At 38.4% G+C, this 16,653-nt stretch overlaps 1 protein-coding gene across 5 annotated transcripts in view; it reads left to right on the forward strand.

Annotated features, from left to right (window-relative positions):
* Positions 1–16,653, forward strand: part of CCDC149 (coiled-coil domain containing 149) — a 50,096-nt gene that overhangs the window by 25,716 nt on the left and 7,727 nt on the right. For 3 of the 5 annotated variants that reach the window (XM_015862731.2, XM_015862728.1, XM_032444154.1), the window contains exons 5-12: positions 248–364; positions 1,661–1,833; positions 3,180–3,252; positions 4,516–4,600; positions 5,662–5,806; positions 11,017–11,093; positions 12,413–12,445; positions 16,166–16,273. In XM_015862731.2, coding sequence (XP_015718217.1) covers positions 248–364; positions 1,661–1,833; positions 3,180–3,252; positions 4,516–4,600; positions 5,662–5,806; positions 11,017–11,093; positions 12,413–12,445; positions 16,166–16,273 — 811 coding nt within the window. The remainder of the gene's footprint in view (positions 1–247; positions 365–1,660; positions 1,834–3,179; positions 3,253–4,515; positions 4,601–5,661; positions 5,807–11,016; positions 11,094–12,412; positions 12,446–16,165; positions 16,274–16,653) is intronic. The other 2 variants (XM_015862729.1, XM_015862730.1) reach the window with 1 other exon arrangement.

Below are 16,653 nucleotides of genomic sequence, written 5' to 3' on the forward strand. Positions count from 1 at the left end.
TTTGTATACTCTGCTGGCTGTTGTTGCAGGATGTAGTGCTGCACCTGTTATGCTCTGAGAATTTTATAGGAATTTTTTGCTGAGAACAGAATTAAGCCCTTAGCTAGAAAATTCCATCTGGTTTAAATAATACCAGCTATTTGGCTGGGAAGACATGAAATCTAACAGCCTTATTTTCTAACCTAGAGGTACTCTGATGCTACAGCCTGTGATCTCTTGTTTACAGAATATGTCTTTGTCTTCACAGCTTCTTCGAATGACAATAGCAAAGCAAAGACTTGGGGATGATGAAGTTGGAGCTCGTCACTTTGCTGCACATGAACGTGAGGACCTTGTTCAACAACTGGAGAAGGCTCGAGAACAAGTAATCACAAAATGGGCACATACTGTTGTGTTTTATAGAGCTTGCCTTATCGCAAGTAAATGACAGTTTCTCCTGTGTTTTGCGGCTGGTACCACTGTCTACTACTGCAAATAGTGGTAAAGGTATTGGGATTTTTACTGAGGCAGTTCTTAATGAGCAATTACTTAAGCTTGTATACATGGTAAGAGTTTTCCAATCTCTGAAATTCCTTCTCAAGATTATAGATGCTCTTTTCCTCCTGTATCTTAGCCATTCCTTTGTCCCTTTTGATAAAATATTGCAGCAGATTTCTTCTTTCTACCTCAAGTCTGTATCAATATCATATACTATGCCTTATCTAGCCCATCAGATGCTTTCCCTAAAACTGTTACATAGCTTTCTGAGCAGTTCTGGATTTTTTATGTTTCCTGTTGATCCTGTGCTCATTCCTACCAATAGCAGTTCCACCCTCAATCAGCCATTCTGTCATCAAGGAAAAGGTGCAAATTTCTCATTATTCTTCAGACTACACATCAAGTGCATTACTCCCTTAGTTTACCAGGAGGACTTTTGCCTGTTCTTACTCCTCTTGCGGTGTGATTCCTCTGTGATCTCTGCCCCCAGGGGCTATATCTGTTCAGCATGTGGCCTCATTACCTGTTTTTCTGTTGTCCTTTTCTAGTTCATCAGAGTTTTTTGATCTGCCCATGGAAAGTTCTCAACCCATGGCAGACTTTCTTCAACATTCTTTGTTTCCTCTCCTTGGAAATTTGAAGCTCTTTGTCCCTGAGTGCTCTTTTACTCTTAATTTCTTTTACCCTTTTGCTTAATAGCGGGGCTCACCCTGTCAATTCCACACTGGCTTATTACTTCTTTCAGTTCCTTTTCTTACTGTGTGGAGCTTTATTGCTGAAAATCCTATGAGTAGTACAAATTTCCACTTGCAGGCTTTCTTCTATCTAATCTTCCAAATTTGCCAAATCATAATATGTTGCAGTTCATTCTCAGAGACCTAGATGTTACGTTCTAAAACTAGCTTAGTATGTTTGTAGCAAGATTATAGTATGAATTAAGATTGCTTTTGCTGTTATGTGTTAGTCATTTTGTAAAACAAGTCTAACTGTTAAGATTATTTAAATTCGAACGAATAGAATAGTAACAAAATAGGGTAAAAATACTGGAGTTATGAGCTTTGGAAAGGCAAAAAAAAAAAAGCACAAAATCCATCCTGATCAGGCACGTAGTGCTTGATTGTAAGTGCTTTCAGTTTTTTTTCACTGTGCAGTCTCCAAAATAGCAATATTACTCTCTTTTCAGATTGAGGCTCTGAGACATGATCTTCAATCTGCACTTGATGAGTTACAGGATGTTAAAGAAGAACGCTCTGTTTATCAAGATAAGTCTGAGAGATTAAACCAAGAACTCAATCATGTTTTAGGAGGACATGAAAACCGTATCATTGACATAGATGCTCTCTGTATGGAGAACAGGTGAGCACATGGCAAACCTCACTGTTTCCTTAGAACTAGTAGCATATTGCTTCAACAGGAGCACCGGGAAGTGAGCTGCAACAAAACCTTAAAGAAAATGCAACCAAGAATTACAACTAAGAGATTTGGTCATTTGTTTTGACTATTTTGTTTCTGCTGTAGTTAACCATCAGGGAATATTGGGAAACTTATGCTGCAGGAAATTAGTAATGCTATTTTATTTGGCTGCAAAGATGTGAGTGATATTCCGTAGTATGACTTCTCTTGGGCAAGGAAGAAAAGTGCAGGCCTTTTATTCCTGTCACTGTATGGCACTAAAACCAAGAGTATTAAAAATCAGTGTCTTAAGGAACTCATAGTGAGGTGAAGTGGGCTAGTCCTGAATTGTAAGTAGGGATTTCAAGTACACAGAGTTAACATTTTTGGACATGCTTCTCACCATAAGGAGTGTCTGTCAACAAGGTGTGATTTTCCAACAACGCTGTACTTGTGAAGTCACCCATGTAGATATTCTTGCCACTTCCTTGGGGAAGAAAAAAAATCACCAAGGGCAACAGAAGAGGCACTGGGAAAGTTGTGGCAGGTACCTCCCTTAATGTCAACAATTACCTTAAAGGGAAACGTAGCTTGTAAGGTACTTTTCCTTGTGAACTTGCATTTCATGTAGGAAAGTGTAAAACCAGATGCTTCCTCCCAGCGTTTTGTTTTGTTTTATATAGTCTACTAGTTCTGTATCAGTTTAAGCCTCTTCCTTCTCTGGATGTTGATTGCCCCACTTTTTTTTAATTCCTCTAAAATAGTTAAATTGTTACAGACCTTAATGCAGGAGTGGTTGAACTGTGAGAAAGAGGATATTGTGTAAACTTTCTGTGTATTAAATATGTGTAGTATGCATGTGGATTGAGTGATACTGCAGTGCAAAAGCTCTGCATAATTGAGTTTTGTTTTGGCATACATATGAATCTTAAGTGTTCATCTTACACACTTTCAAGTTCAGAGATGAGTAAAGGTTTCCCAACTATTTCCACTAGATGTAAATATATTATTCTAGCTTCCTTCCCCAAAATTCCGAGGAACTATATAGAATGGTTGTGCAGGATGCTTGACAAATGTGACAGAAGGGCGGTCTAGTTTTCTGATGAAATTTGTTTCATGGACTAAATTTTTATGGGGTCAAAAGCAGTAAGATCTTGTTATTTTATCCCTCAGAAAGCTGTAAAGGGAAAAGCATTCTCAGTAGCTAAAGGAAGAGTCATTCCAAATAGTAAAGAGTAACATTTGAGGCAATACTGAAGGTGTTGTGATATAAAAGATCTCTCTTTTTTTACTTTCTTTTCTTTCTCCAGGTACCTCCAAGAGAGATTAAAGCAAATTCAAGAGGAAGTGAACCTTCTTAAGTCTAATATTACTAAATATAAGGTAAAATCCTCTCAATGTATCTATAATCTAATCTGTGCTCTGGTGTTCATGGAGATTATTGTTTGTTCTTAAGTTTGTGTGCACTTAAAGAACAAAATTACACTTTCGAAGAAAAGTCCCTCATTAACATTCCGACAGTGTCAGCATGTATCTATAGTATATGCTCAGTAATCTTCCTTCTATAGACTTTTTGGCCAGTTTACAAAACCAGGGGTACTTGGAGAAGTGACCTTTTTAAGTTCTGTGGCATCTCCTGGGGAGGGTGCTGAGCCTTCCAGCCTGCTGTAGGTGAACAGTAGCAAGTTGTGCAGTGTATGGGAAATGAGCGTGTCTGTGCTCCCATCACAAGCAGGTCTTGTCTTCCTGCTCCCTAACAGCACCGTTTCTTCACATACCTTAATGAGTGCTGTCTTCATTATTACTTTGTTCCTGGGTCAGGGTATTTATTCTTTTGTATTAACCCTTCAGGACTGAACTCCTTTGGCAAAGTATTCTTGCTCTTTCCTGCAGTCAAGAATTATATCATTTTCTGATGTGATTTTAGTACACAGGAGGGGAGATCTGCTTGTCATGGGACAGGATTCGGGTATCTAGGACTGTCAGTAGGACTGCTTAACCATCTAGGTCACTGTGAAACAGCAAGCTTTTTGTGCATGAGCAAAATTTCTGACAGTACTGCCAAGTCTGTGTCAGTGTCTGTTCATGCTTATGACACGGGTATCTCAGAGTATAAGCATCTGGTATCATGGTGGTATCATGGACTTCACAGGACAAACTGGACCCCTGTTTCTGGGTCATGATACTGTGAAGTCCTGAAAGGCAATATTTTTTCCTACAAAGCCACTATAATCTCTGGTAATGGAGTTTAGAGTTTTTCCTTTGAAACCTATCCAAAGAAATGCTGGGAAAAGCCCAATTTTGTTCCCAACTGATGCTCTCCACAGAATACTACAGTATCTTCATTGGCACTCATCAATTCAAAAATAGGCTAGTCTGAAAAATGCATGAGGGCAAGGGAGGGATGGAGAGACTGAAGTACTGTGATTTCAGTGTGACAGAATGAGTCTTAACATTGCAGAGACAGTTTTTGCTGTGATATTCCATGAAGATCACACTCCTGTAGGATACTATTAGTGTAGCTCCAGGCCCTGTAAAGTTCTGAGACCCAAATCCAAAGTTTCAGATTTTTATTCCTAACAAAAGGAAAAAAGTAGAACTTTTGGCCTGCTGTTTTACTGAATAAGATGTTTGTTGTTTCCTTAGAATGCATTGGAGAGACGAAAAAATTCAAAGACTCACAGTAGATCCGGTAGCAGTGCTCTGACTGGAGTCCTGTCTGCAAAACAAGGTATTAATAAACTCAGTGTGGTGTTGTGAATTTGAATTTGTCCCTTCTTACTTCTCAATTTCAGTAACACAATTTTCAGTAACAATACTAGAGAAAATGCTCAGTGCCAAACAGTATACCTTGTTAATATGTTCATATACACACAGGTGAGATAGTACTTTTTGTCATGGTGGTTAAAACTCATTTTAAAGGAAATTCTTGGATGGCTGTTTTCACATCAAACGAAGATAACCTGAAGTATGTAGCAATTTCAGAAAGTGATATAAAAGCTTCCTTGTGGGCTTGTATTTTAATGTAAGTCACAGAGAAATACTCAGCTTTGTCAGTCTGTAGGCCTGAATGGCATAGCAGAATGAATTTGTTTCCTCTTGAACAGCAGTCATTTTCCAGAAGAAGAATTAAGTTAACAGAAAATAATAGAATCGTAATATCACCAAGGTTGGAAAAGACCTCTAAGATCATCCAGTCCAAGTGCTCACCTATCCACCAATATTTCCCACTAAAACAGCACCAGATCTAAATGTTCCTTGAATACCTCCAGGGATGGTGACTCCACCACCTCCCCAGGCAGCCTTTTTCAATGCCTGACCACTCTCTCAGAGGTGAAGTATTTCCTGACGTTCAGCCTGAATCTCCCTGGCGTGACTTGAGCCCATTCCCTCTGATTGTATTTCTAATTACATGGGAGAGAAGGCTGACCCCTTTGCCACAGCCTCCATTCAGGCAGTTGTAGAGAGCGATATGGTCACCACTGAGCCTCCTCCAGACTGAGCTATTCCAGTTCCCTCAGCTGCTCCTCATAAGGCCTATGCTCCAGACCCAAATGTTTCTACTGATTATTACTCCGGCAGTTGGTGTGGATTCTGAACAGTCAGTTTAGAAAACCACCATCTTTATGCCAGCTTTGTATTATGTTTCTGGTCTTTTGGGTTTGTTAGTTGAAGGAAATTATATTTATTCATTTAAATAATGAGAATAATCCTTTAATGCTAAGTAAATGTTTGTGTAATGTCTCTGTACTTGAGAAGCCAAATCTCATTTTTGTGTTTTCAATGTTGCAGTCCAAGAGCTGTTGTCAGAGGATCATGGATGTAGCCTACCAGCCACACCACAGTCCATTTCAGATCTCAAATCTCTGGCCACTGCGTTGTTGGAAACAATTCACGAAAAAAACATGCTCATACAACATCAAAGGCAAACCAACAAGTAGGTAGCATGACTTTTAACTAAAACAGAACTTACTAAGCCACAGAAAAGTCATGGTTCTGGGAGGAGTTTCAGGGAAGTGGGAAGTGGGAAGGAATTTTCACAGAAAATTTGTTGTCATTGCTAACAGGTGGGTGGGTACTGTGGATTTTAGAACCAAAAATCAACTATGTGTTTAGAGAAAATAATACAGTTTAAAGAGACCTGATTGCCACTGCCAAGCAAGGACTAATTTACAGCTCAGCTTAAAGAGAAACCATAGTAAATCATTTGGCTTCTTATAATGAATTGGTATTTCTTGCTGGTAATCAGTAGGGAGGGCTAAAGAGAAGCAGCCAGGAGGAAGGACACCCTTGAAATGGAAAAGATATGATAGATCAACTGTTAAACATTGGTGGGAACAGCAAATGTTATACCTAGGAAAAAGTCTGAAAAGTCTTAGTGTGACATTCGTTACAGGCTGCTGGCCTATGTGTCGTGGATGATGGCTGTTGCTCCTATAGTTATTTGCCAAAGTTTCAGGAGATAAACACAGTTACATTGCCATATGATTTCTTAAAATCTGAACTGAAGTTTCAAGGAGAATTTGTTTACCCTTAGCTGTTCCACTCATCAGTAGAATGTATTGTATCATGCGTAACACCTATCATGGCAGAATATAATCATTTTTGACACATTTTCTGACATTCTGATGCTATTGTCCTTAAGTAGTGTATGAAAATCAGAACTAGGAAGTGTTCCTCAATTCTATGCTCAGGTTTTAGTTTGATTTTTTTTCTTCTTTGGGGCTTTTTCTGTTTGTTTGTCTTTTTTTAAGGGGGCTTTTTGCAACACTGACTCACTACTGGTAATCAGAGATTATTCAGGCTTCTCAAAAGCACATCAGGACCAGATGTCAGAAACAGGCAGCTATCTTTCATGAAAGGAAGGAGTAGCTCTGAAGTGAACTGTATTGCGCTAGAATAGATGATTCATTTTGAACACTTGTAACTATGATACTAGGCAGACTCCACTGCATAGTTCTTAGGGATGTGGCAGCAGTGGAGGAATGAAGTGGAGGAGCAGTTTATAGCCACTCTTGAATACTCTTGAGAAAGCAAATGCCTAATCAGCTGAAGAGAGAGTGAAGCAGTGAGAATGTATCCCAGCTCTAACTGATGGCAGCTCAGTTGATTCATGCTTTTAAGGCTGTTGTGAAATGCAAGGTGAGCTCCTGCACTGAGCACTGTTAATGAGGAGTCTAACATCTGCTTGCTCCCTCCTTGCTGCCAACGTAATATCAGAAAAAACATTAAGAGAATAACTTTTGTTATTCCAGTCTTTGCCTTTTACACTCTGATACTGCATCATTTCCTGGTGCTGTAATTTGCATATTCCTGACTATAACTGTAGCAAGCTAGTTTTTTTTAATTTTACATCTCTTGCAGTCCTTTATGTCCCTCAAATGTACTGATGGGATGATGGCTTTACTTTCTGATACTGATATCTCTATTTTCAACTACTGCGTGTAGTTATTTTAAAGACAAGTGAAGAAGATGTAGTTGGTTGAAGAACATGAGACTTTGGTGTGTTTGTTTTCTTCAGAGGAAAAAGTTATACATTTGGTTTATGATAGGTATTTCATCTGTTAGTGATTCTGTTACCAGTAAATGGGATTCTTCAAGACTATGTTGACTTATTTCCCTCCCATAAGTTAGTCTACTCCAAAGTCCCAACCTGTTTTGATGCTTGACAATTGAAATAAGGCTATATAACTTCACAATAACAATACAGTAAATTAGGGTTTTGATTATTGGAAATAATAACAAGACAGTAGATTTTTTTCTAGATGGATTGTAATTTGAGTGTATTTTTGAAGTTAACTTTCTGCTGTTAGCCTGTTTAAAACAAATGTCTGTTTCCACTTGCTCTTGGAACAGATGCACTCTGATTATTGCTGTTTTTCTAAATATCTGGTATGATAAAAGGAAGTGCCTGAGAATGAAAGGGCTGAGTCCAACCTGTAATTATTTTAGCTTCATTTTTACAAGAAAAAGGCCTGCAAGAAAACTAGAGATTGACTCTTTATCAGGGAGTGTTAGTATTAGGACAAAGAGTAACGAATTCGAACTAGAGGGTACATTAAGATTAGATATAATGAAGAAATTCTTCACTGAGAGAGTGATGAGGCACTGGTGCAGGCTGCCCAGAGAAGCTGTGGATGCCCCATTCAAGGTGAGGTTGGATAGGGCCGTGTGTAGCCTGATTTAGTGGATGGCAACCCTTCCATGGCAGGGGGACTGAAACTAGATGGTCTTTAGGGTCCTATCCAACCCAAATCATACAGTGATTCCATGATTTAAGAGAGATATAAGTTATTGAAAAAGAAGATGGGTCAGTTTTCCTATGTGATAGGTAGCTACTGCCTCTAAGTTTAAGCAACATCCTTTGTTTTTCCTTACAAGCACATTAGCTTAATTTGAAAAAGAAGTTTTAAATGAATTCTGTATGCAGTAATGTATTGCAAGATTAAATAGTTAAGTAAATGTGAAAATAAGACCCTATTTATGGGTGTTGGAAGATTGTGTCTATATGAGGGTATATGCCTTCTGTAAGTCTAAGTTAAAGATGAGGTTGAGTGGATATCAGGTACTGTAAATCAGAACAGCTCCCTTGAGATTATGCCCATGTGTGTTGGGAAGAGTTGGAATTGCCAGAAGGGAACTTCTATGTTCAGGTGGGAGCCTCGTTGTTGTCACCTGATGGCATATTTGTCTAAAGCCTTATCCTGGAGGGAGGTTTGGACAAACTCCCTTGTTGCGCTAAGCACATAACCAGAGAGCAATGGGAATAATTTTTGGCATCTTTGTCGATGACAGAATCCTGTTTTCTTTAAAGGATCTGGTCTGTTATTGCTAGAGAAGGGGGAAAATAGATTTGGGAATTGGATGCTAGCAACCCACGCAGCCCCTTCAAAAATGCCTGCTCTTCCAGGACAGCACAACTTAGACTTTGCACAGTATATACTGAGGTGGCAAATTATTTGTCAGGGCACAGGGGAAAGGGGAAATTGGGGCAAACCATGTTGTTTTCAGGATTGTCTGAGGCTTCGGTAGGAATTATCAGGATAGAGTCACACAAAAATCTTTAGAATTGCTGTTGTACTGCAGATAAATGAATTAAAAGTTTAAGAGAAGCAAGAGAAATGCTGTTCTCTAAATAACAAGGGAGTAGCACTAACTGAACTTCATGTAGTCACTAACTGAACTTCATGTAGTCACTAACTGAACTTCTTGTTGTCAAGTTAGTTTTGGTCTGTGATACAGCTAGTTGATGTCTTTTCCCCCTTTTCTGTCCTGGACCTACTGGTAAGACACTTATGGAAATAACTAGTTGTGTTTTTTTTTTTCCTGGCAAAAGTGCAAAATCATGGCACATTTGTAGCAACAACCATTAGCCACATCAGCTTTGTTTTGTTGGCTCCTTCACAAAGCTCACTTGTACTGGAAGGAGTATTTCACAATTTGTCGTTCTTTCCTATCCTTAAGCCAGGGGAGTTCCATATCCTTCAGCTGACCTTCAGTGGGCCCTCAGGCCAGCACAATATACAGGGCTGTGAAAACACAGTTAATAGGACTGAGTCCCTTGTATCAGAAGGAAGTGTTCAGAAAGCAAAAATCTGGTCTTGAGCAGTTATTGGAGAAGGTAGTAATAGATCTATCATAGCCTTGGTGGCCTGTTTGGTTGCTGAGTTTCACTGGAGAAATAACTGCTGCCCACATGTCTTTTCTCCTCTGCTTATAAACATGATGAGCTGTTTGCTTTCTAATTGTTACATATCCCTAAACCACCCTGTGCTTGCTTAGATGTTCATTCTAAGCTTTCTCCTTCTCAAACTGTTATTTTTGCAGTCCTTAAAATACATAGAAGCTTTTATTCTATCACTGCAGAGCCCTCACATTAGAGCTCTCAAAAATACACAGTCCTTGTTAATCAGTTTCTCTAGCCCATTTAATATTTGCTGGTTTTGCTGTCCTTCGTGACCCAGATTCTATCATCCTGTCAGTAACGACATTCCCAGTGTGCTCAAATGTTTGCAGCATAAAGCCCTGGGTGGAGAGCATGCAGTGCAGTATTACACAGCTCTGGTGAGCTTGGGAGGATATTGTTGCCTTGCTGTGTTGCAATATAGTGCTTCTCAGCATTCAGTTCAAATTTAACTGACTTATCCTGTTGCTGTAATTTGATGAGTAAAGCTTGCTTTCCATTATCTCTGCTGTCATGTTTAGAACTGCTGTCTCGTCTAGCTCTCTCACTCTGCTGAGTATTGTTTGGGATTTATTTAAAGACTTTTGACTCCAGGAGACTTGCTGTGCTTGTGAGAGAAACATTTTCCAAAATTCATTAGAAAAAAAAAAAAAAAGAGCTTTCTTTGCAAGATATGAATCTCTCATTTGATCTTGGGAGAGAATTAAGACTAAAAGGTAAATCCAGCAGGAGAGCTGACTGCAAATAGTATTTATTTAGGAATCAGATAGAAGTGATGACCCAAGAAATGCAGTGAAAACTGAGAGTGGCTGAGTGATAAAGGCACTAAAGAGCTTGCAGCTTTTTAGTAAATAAGACAACAGTTCAGCACCTAAAAAAAGAGATATAGTAGCAAGGCTGTTCTTTGCTGTATGAAGCAATCTTACTGACAGACAAACCCTTGTAAATAAGAGTAGGCCAAAGCTGTGTCTTGGGACTCCTCAATCAATCCAGATGTTGTCTTGTTTTGCACATTGTGATTGCATAGCTGTTATCTTCTGATTTTAGCTGCTGAGAAAGTGAAAGTAACCAGGAAGAAATAGTTGCAAGCATGAAAATAGAAATACTGGGAGTTGCTATTCTTGGTCATTAGCATTACGTAAAGATTGAATGTCCCATACATCCAAGATAATTCTTTAAATCTTTCTTGTTTTGTTTTGCTTTTTAATTTTTAATCATAGTATAAATTAGGCAACTATATTTTGCTCTCTCTAAGCTCTGGGGGAGGCTGTCCAGTGCCATTAGTAAAAATCAGTAAAATTGTTAAGTTTTACTGCACTAATTAAGTAACAAGTACGAAATTCAATTGCAGTCACACATACAATTAGGCTTTGGTTACACTCATGTAACAGGGAATCTCATTTTAGCTGAATGTCCCCGACTTCTGGTTTTTTTTTCTTTCTTTTTTTTTTTTTTTTTCAAAGAATTCTAGGTAATCGAGTGGCAGAACTAGAAAAGAAATTAAGAACCTTGGAAATTGCTGGTTTGTGGAGTCTTCCAGGTCAGTAAAAATTCAACAGATCAGCTTGTGTTATTTAGTTTTCAAGGGTATATTTGCATTTAAGAAAAGCTGGGCTGTAGTGTTTAAATGGCAGTTGTGAACGCACTGTTCAGCACACTTGCAAAAGTCAAGGCCTTTAATAAATGTTAAGTTGAAGCCAAAATTCTCAAGGCTCTTTAAGCCTTCTTTCAAATATGGATGCTACAAATAAATTAAATACTGGAAATAACAACATTTTCTCCATAGTTTGCAGGTTAAAAAACAAAATTGGAACTATTTTATTTAAACCACTGTATAAAATGATACATGTAGGATATTAACCATGATGTTTTTCAACAGATTTATATATTAATTTTGTACGTCTTATTGCTTCCATGAATTTTATTGCTGTGTTTTGTAATAGTTTTCTGTAGAATGTTAGTCTCAGAGAAACTGGAAATGCAAATGATCTGAAATTTTGTAGTCTGCCTCTCCAGAACAGGATTATTCCCTGTAGCATCTTAAGTATTGTACTTGGTTTTGAATTACACAAGTAATGGGAGATTAATCTGCTTCCTAATAGACCTTTCTCTTAGGAAAATGAGCAATATTTAATTTACATTCACTTTTTGCTTCTTTTCTTCCCATTACACTTAATTGTATCTTTCTTAACCACTGTAAATTATGTTGTTCCGTTGTTGGTGTTTGCACCATTAGGCATTGTTGTTTACAGCTTCCTATCCTGGGGTGGGAATTAGCATGGGTTAGACTTATACTTATTTGGCTCTCTTCTTTTATACCTAAACATTCCATCTAGAAGGAAACTTTTGACGATGCCGAGGAGGTGTGGTGAGAAACTAATGTGGTTCAGCTTTCTGGCTTAATGTTGTAGGCATTCTGAATCACTTTTCTGGAACTGGCTCTCTCTCTCATTGGTGCTTTCCAGAACTGAAGGTCCCAAATTTCTCCCCATGGATTACTCTTCAGGTAGTCACCTAAATGCCTTTGTCCCAGGTGGCAGGTGTAATGTTTGTCAAGGCCCTGCTAATGTAGTTCTGTCCATTAGTAAAAATAATGTATCATGAGCCTACCAGGCTAATGTGCTGTAGGATTTTGGTCAGAAACATTGTTCCATGAAATCAGTACACTAACACAAACAGTGTTTCTAATCTTTATAAAATGTATTTAAAAAAAACAACACTAAACAACCCCAAAAATCAACAACAAAAAGGAACAGTGGGAACAAATGGCTCAATTGTTTATCTGTGGAGGTAAGACATCAATTTAATATTTATACATTAACAACTGTTTCTTTCCTTCCTTTCTTTTGCTGCCTGAAGGCCTGAGCTACAATGTCTCAGTGGGATTCGGGAGTAGGTTCTGCTTGACATGTATATTTTTAGTAACTTATTTTAGCAGTACATTAAATATTATCTCTGCATGTAAATATATGGAAATGTTATATAAACATTTTTCTATCTGTCAGATTAAGATGTTTGATCAAGTGAATTCAGATGACCACAAGAGAAATAGAGGCTGCTCTACAAGGCAATTTGTTTGAAGTGAGGGGAATAGTAAGAATCCCAACAGTAAGAATTCCAAGATCATCTTGGAATTTTACACTGGACTGTGTGTTCTGTTGAGCACCAAGTTTGGTTTGTTGATTTGCTGCCTCACTTTTAAATCGAGTGTAGCTTTGTTTCCAAGTGCACTGTAGTCCCAAGGTGGTCACAGAGAGCCTTATAGCCACATTTCTTTCCATAGTGTGGAAAGCTACTGCTCCATGAAAAGGCAACATGAAACAAACAGTGTTGGAAGTCTCATAGTGGGCTTTGCAGCTGAACGCTAGCTTGGGCAAAGGGCAGAACACGGAGATTATCTAATAGAAGTTATCTAGGCAATTTTAAATTCAAAGAGGAAGAAGCTTTACTTGGCTGTTAGTTAAACTTCTTGACATTGGAAAAATATGCAGATAAAAGCTGATGTTCAGTCTACCACTGAAAGGAACACACATTATAAATCGCTGAGTTTTAATTTGAAGTTAATGTTCCTACTTAGGCATCACTGTCCATATAACATTTATAACATCCACTGATACCATGGTATTAATATCTTCTAAATTGTGTTAATAAATGATCTTAGTAAAGAAAGAGCTTGGCTGCTTCTAATTATTTTTGTTAGGTGACGTATTTGTCATCCTATTTTTATGAAATGCGTGAATGAGCAACAGCAAAGCTAAATCAAGGGGAAATGTGTGTTTAATTTTTGAGATGGTGAAACTGTTTGTGTAGGCTCAGTTTCTATAAAAGTTCTGCCTATCACAAACTTCAGCTTCCCCTGTCTGGAAAAATGGGCTGTAATTAAATGAATCTCTTGTAAGGTTCACTGCTAAATAGAAAGTCATCTTGGGCATAGATATATCTCTGATTTCCATTTTATGAGCCCTCTTGTCCTGAGAAGGAAGTAGAGAGAGTGATGTTTGCAGAAGCATTTAATTCTTTGCCTTGTCTTACATCCATCATGGCTGGTTCAAATATGCATGCATAATGTGTTTAGTATGTTCAGCATTAATACAGACTAAACACAGCATATTACTCGTACAAAAAGATATCACTAGGTGCTCAGATAAGTAATTCTCTGTTTTCATAAATATATCAGTTCCCAAAAATTCCAGATTTCCACTAAAGATTCAGGCATGACTCAGCCTTCTTCTGTCTGGGATGATAGGAAAGTTTCTGTGCTGCCTCTTTCTCTGCAGTAATCGGTGTGAAGCAGTGATGAGGTCAAATTAATGGGCTCAGCAGCTGCTGTGGTGTAGGGCAGTTTACATGGAGCAGAGGTTATGAGTGGGTCCTCAAGCCTGGGAATCTTGTAGAGATGTGTGCTCCTTCTGGAGAAGAAAGTCAATGAATTTATTCCTTTTGAAAACTTAATTGTCCCCTTATTTTGAGATCTCTATATTTTTCACTAGAGTCCTTTTAAAAATCTATTAAATAGGGGAGCTCTGCACAAAGCAGTATAGGTTATAAAATTGAGCTTACATGGCAGCTAATTGGAATTCCTCATGTGCAGTCCAACTTCAGATAATGATTCACAGAATATGCTACAGCAACAGCCATGTCCCTCCTTCATGAATGGATGTGAGTCACTGTTAATAAATAATATGCATTGGACTCTTTGGGCCACATCTGTTGCTGAGCTGTGTGGGTACTGAGCTTGGCTCTATTTTCTGTAACTGGGTTGGTTTGCAGAGAAAAATGTGAAAGTGAATGCATTTCCTGTGTAAATTTTGGCTGGGAGTCAAGTCATTTCTTTTCTGAAGCTTATGTTGCAATCTTCTATCTCAGGCTTTACTATTTAAATCTAACAACTGCTACCAAAAAAGACTCTGTGCTTTCCATGTAACAGTTAACAACTCATCTCCCAAAATCCTCCATTCATAATCTGTTAGAGTTTGACCTCCTCTGTTGGACACTTTTGATCATTTGGCTTTTGACTGTGTACACAGAATTTCTTTAATGTTACTGTGAAGTTCATTTTTCTAGGGTTATTATTTTTTTTCCTCCTGCATTTTAAAATAGCCATCAGATTTCTTTTGGCTTTTTTCCCCCCTTTTAATTAATTTTGCCTTACCCTTAGACACAAGGGCTCTATTTTGTTGTTATTTATTTATGTATTTTATTACTTGCTATAGTGAAGGCAGAATTCTGATGCATACTTGATAGTGGGATCAAAGCTTGACAAGGTCAATGTTTTTAAACCATTAATTACATTCGTATCACTGCAGTATATACCCCTACATTATAAGGATATTAAAAAGTCATTAATGCCTTCAATATCAAGGTAGTAACAGGCAGCGCTTTCAGAAGCTGTTGGAGATGGAGCATCCCAGTTTGACTCTGTGAGAACAGCTTGACTTTCACTCATTCTTGGGAAGTACCAGAACTTTCTTAGTGAAGGATTTATTCAGGGTATCTCCTGACCTGGTGCTCTTTTGAAAGACTTTGTCTTGGATGGGTGATTAGATTTAGGATGTTGCCTTAAGGTGAAATGTACAAACAGATTTAGAGGGGAGAAGTGGTTGTTACATAAATGTCCATTGTTATGGAGATAAATAGAGCAGTAGCTTGCCACCTTCCCAGCCATCAGTTATCAGTTGACAGTTGTTCTGGAGGCCACTCAAGCACCATGCTTCGCTGATCTTGCAAATTTCCTGCCATCTCCCCTCTAGGTTTAAGGTAGTGTCAGTCATTACAGACATGAGTATCCTGAATAGTGGAGGACTTCCTAAAGGGTCTGCAGGTGTTGCTTTCTATATTGCTAAAATATGTAAAGGCTAGGCACATACAGCAGAGTCCTTAGCTGAAGAGTTTCTTGCACAATTTTCTCTGCAAAAGAGCTGGAAAATTGCCCTCTTGCATTTGGCTTGAAACAAAAATGTTCAGAAATATTTGGGGAATTTTCAGATTAAAATCCCTCCTGTTCCCCAGCAATGTCTGCTCCCTCTGTTCTGTCCCATCTCTTAGCTAAGCTCATCTTTAGTTTTTGTTTATTTACCTATTTATTTTAAGGAAATGTTGTAGGACGATATGTGTTAGCCTGTAGTGGAAAATTACATACATGACGCGAGGCAGTATGGCACATCCATGAAGTGGTAAGAAAGTGAACAGATAGTGCTGAACACGCCTGGCAATAGCATGCAAATGATCCGTGTATTGGTATCTAGCCTTACCCAAAATTATTTTCTCCAATGCTTTTGGTATGATTTGATTTGTAATACCCTGAATTATATGGCTAATACAATTAGCTGAATATAGTACCTGCTCTTCTTTCAAAGTTTGTCCTCTACTTTGTATTAGAGGTTTAAAAAAACAAACCACAAAATCTTTTTCAGTGTTGAATTTGTGTATTCCAGCTCCAGGACAGGGTGCTTTCTTCAGTACTGTAGAAGGATCATTTGAGATGCTTTTTCTGTTTTCATAACGCTGCCAAAAAACAAACAAAAAATTAAATGGTAGGGTATGTTTGTGTATAATTAGTGAACAATGAATGTAATCGGTGAATTAATGGTTTTAACATGTTCCTTGTTTCAGGTGGGAAGGATACCATAACGTTCAGTGACGCATCCTTACCTGTTATTCAGCGGTCTAGGTCACCCTTGTTAGCATTTACTGATAAGCCGCAGCAAGCTGAAGTACAAGGTGAGCACGTGGAGCATAAGGAACACGATGAAAGCTGGGCACACCTTTCTTTCCAAATAAAAATAAAGTTTCATGCTGGGGTAGCAGAAGGCAAAGTTTCAGTGCCGATGGAGATTGAATAAATCATCCACAAGTGAAAGGGATAGCTGGTCCCAGTACAAATAGCAAAGGCACCACTGGAAAGTGACTGTTGAAGAGAGTGCACAGTGCTAGACATCAGGTTGTACACTTCAAAGAATTTTCATGCCAGATAACTTGATACTGCGAGGAGCTATTCGTGCCATCTATGTTAGCCTCCTGCTCTTTTTCCCTCTGTTAAAATGCACAGTAGGAAAGCAGTCTGTGGAACTGGCGTAGCACTCTGCTGCATTATAGCTGAT

Source organism: Coturnix japonica, chromosome 4, assembly GCF_001577835.2.
Source record: "Coturnix japonica isolate 7356 chromosome 4, Coturnix japonica 2.1, whole genome shotgun sequence".
Taxonomy (NCBI): domain Eukaryota; kingdom Metazoa; phylum Chordata; class Aves; order Galliformes; family Phasianidae; genus Coturnix; species Coturnix japonica.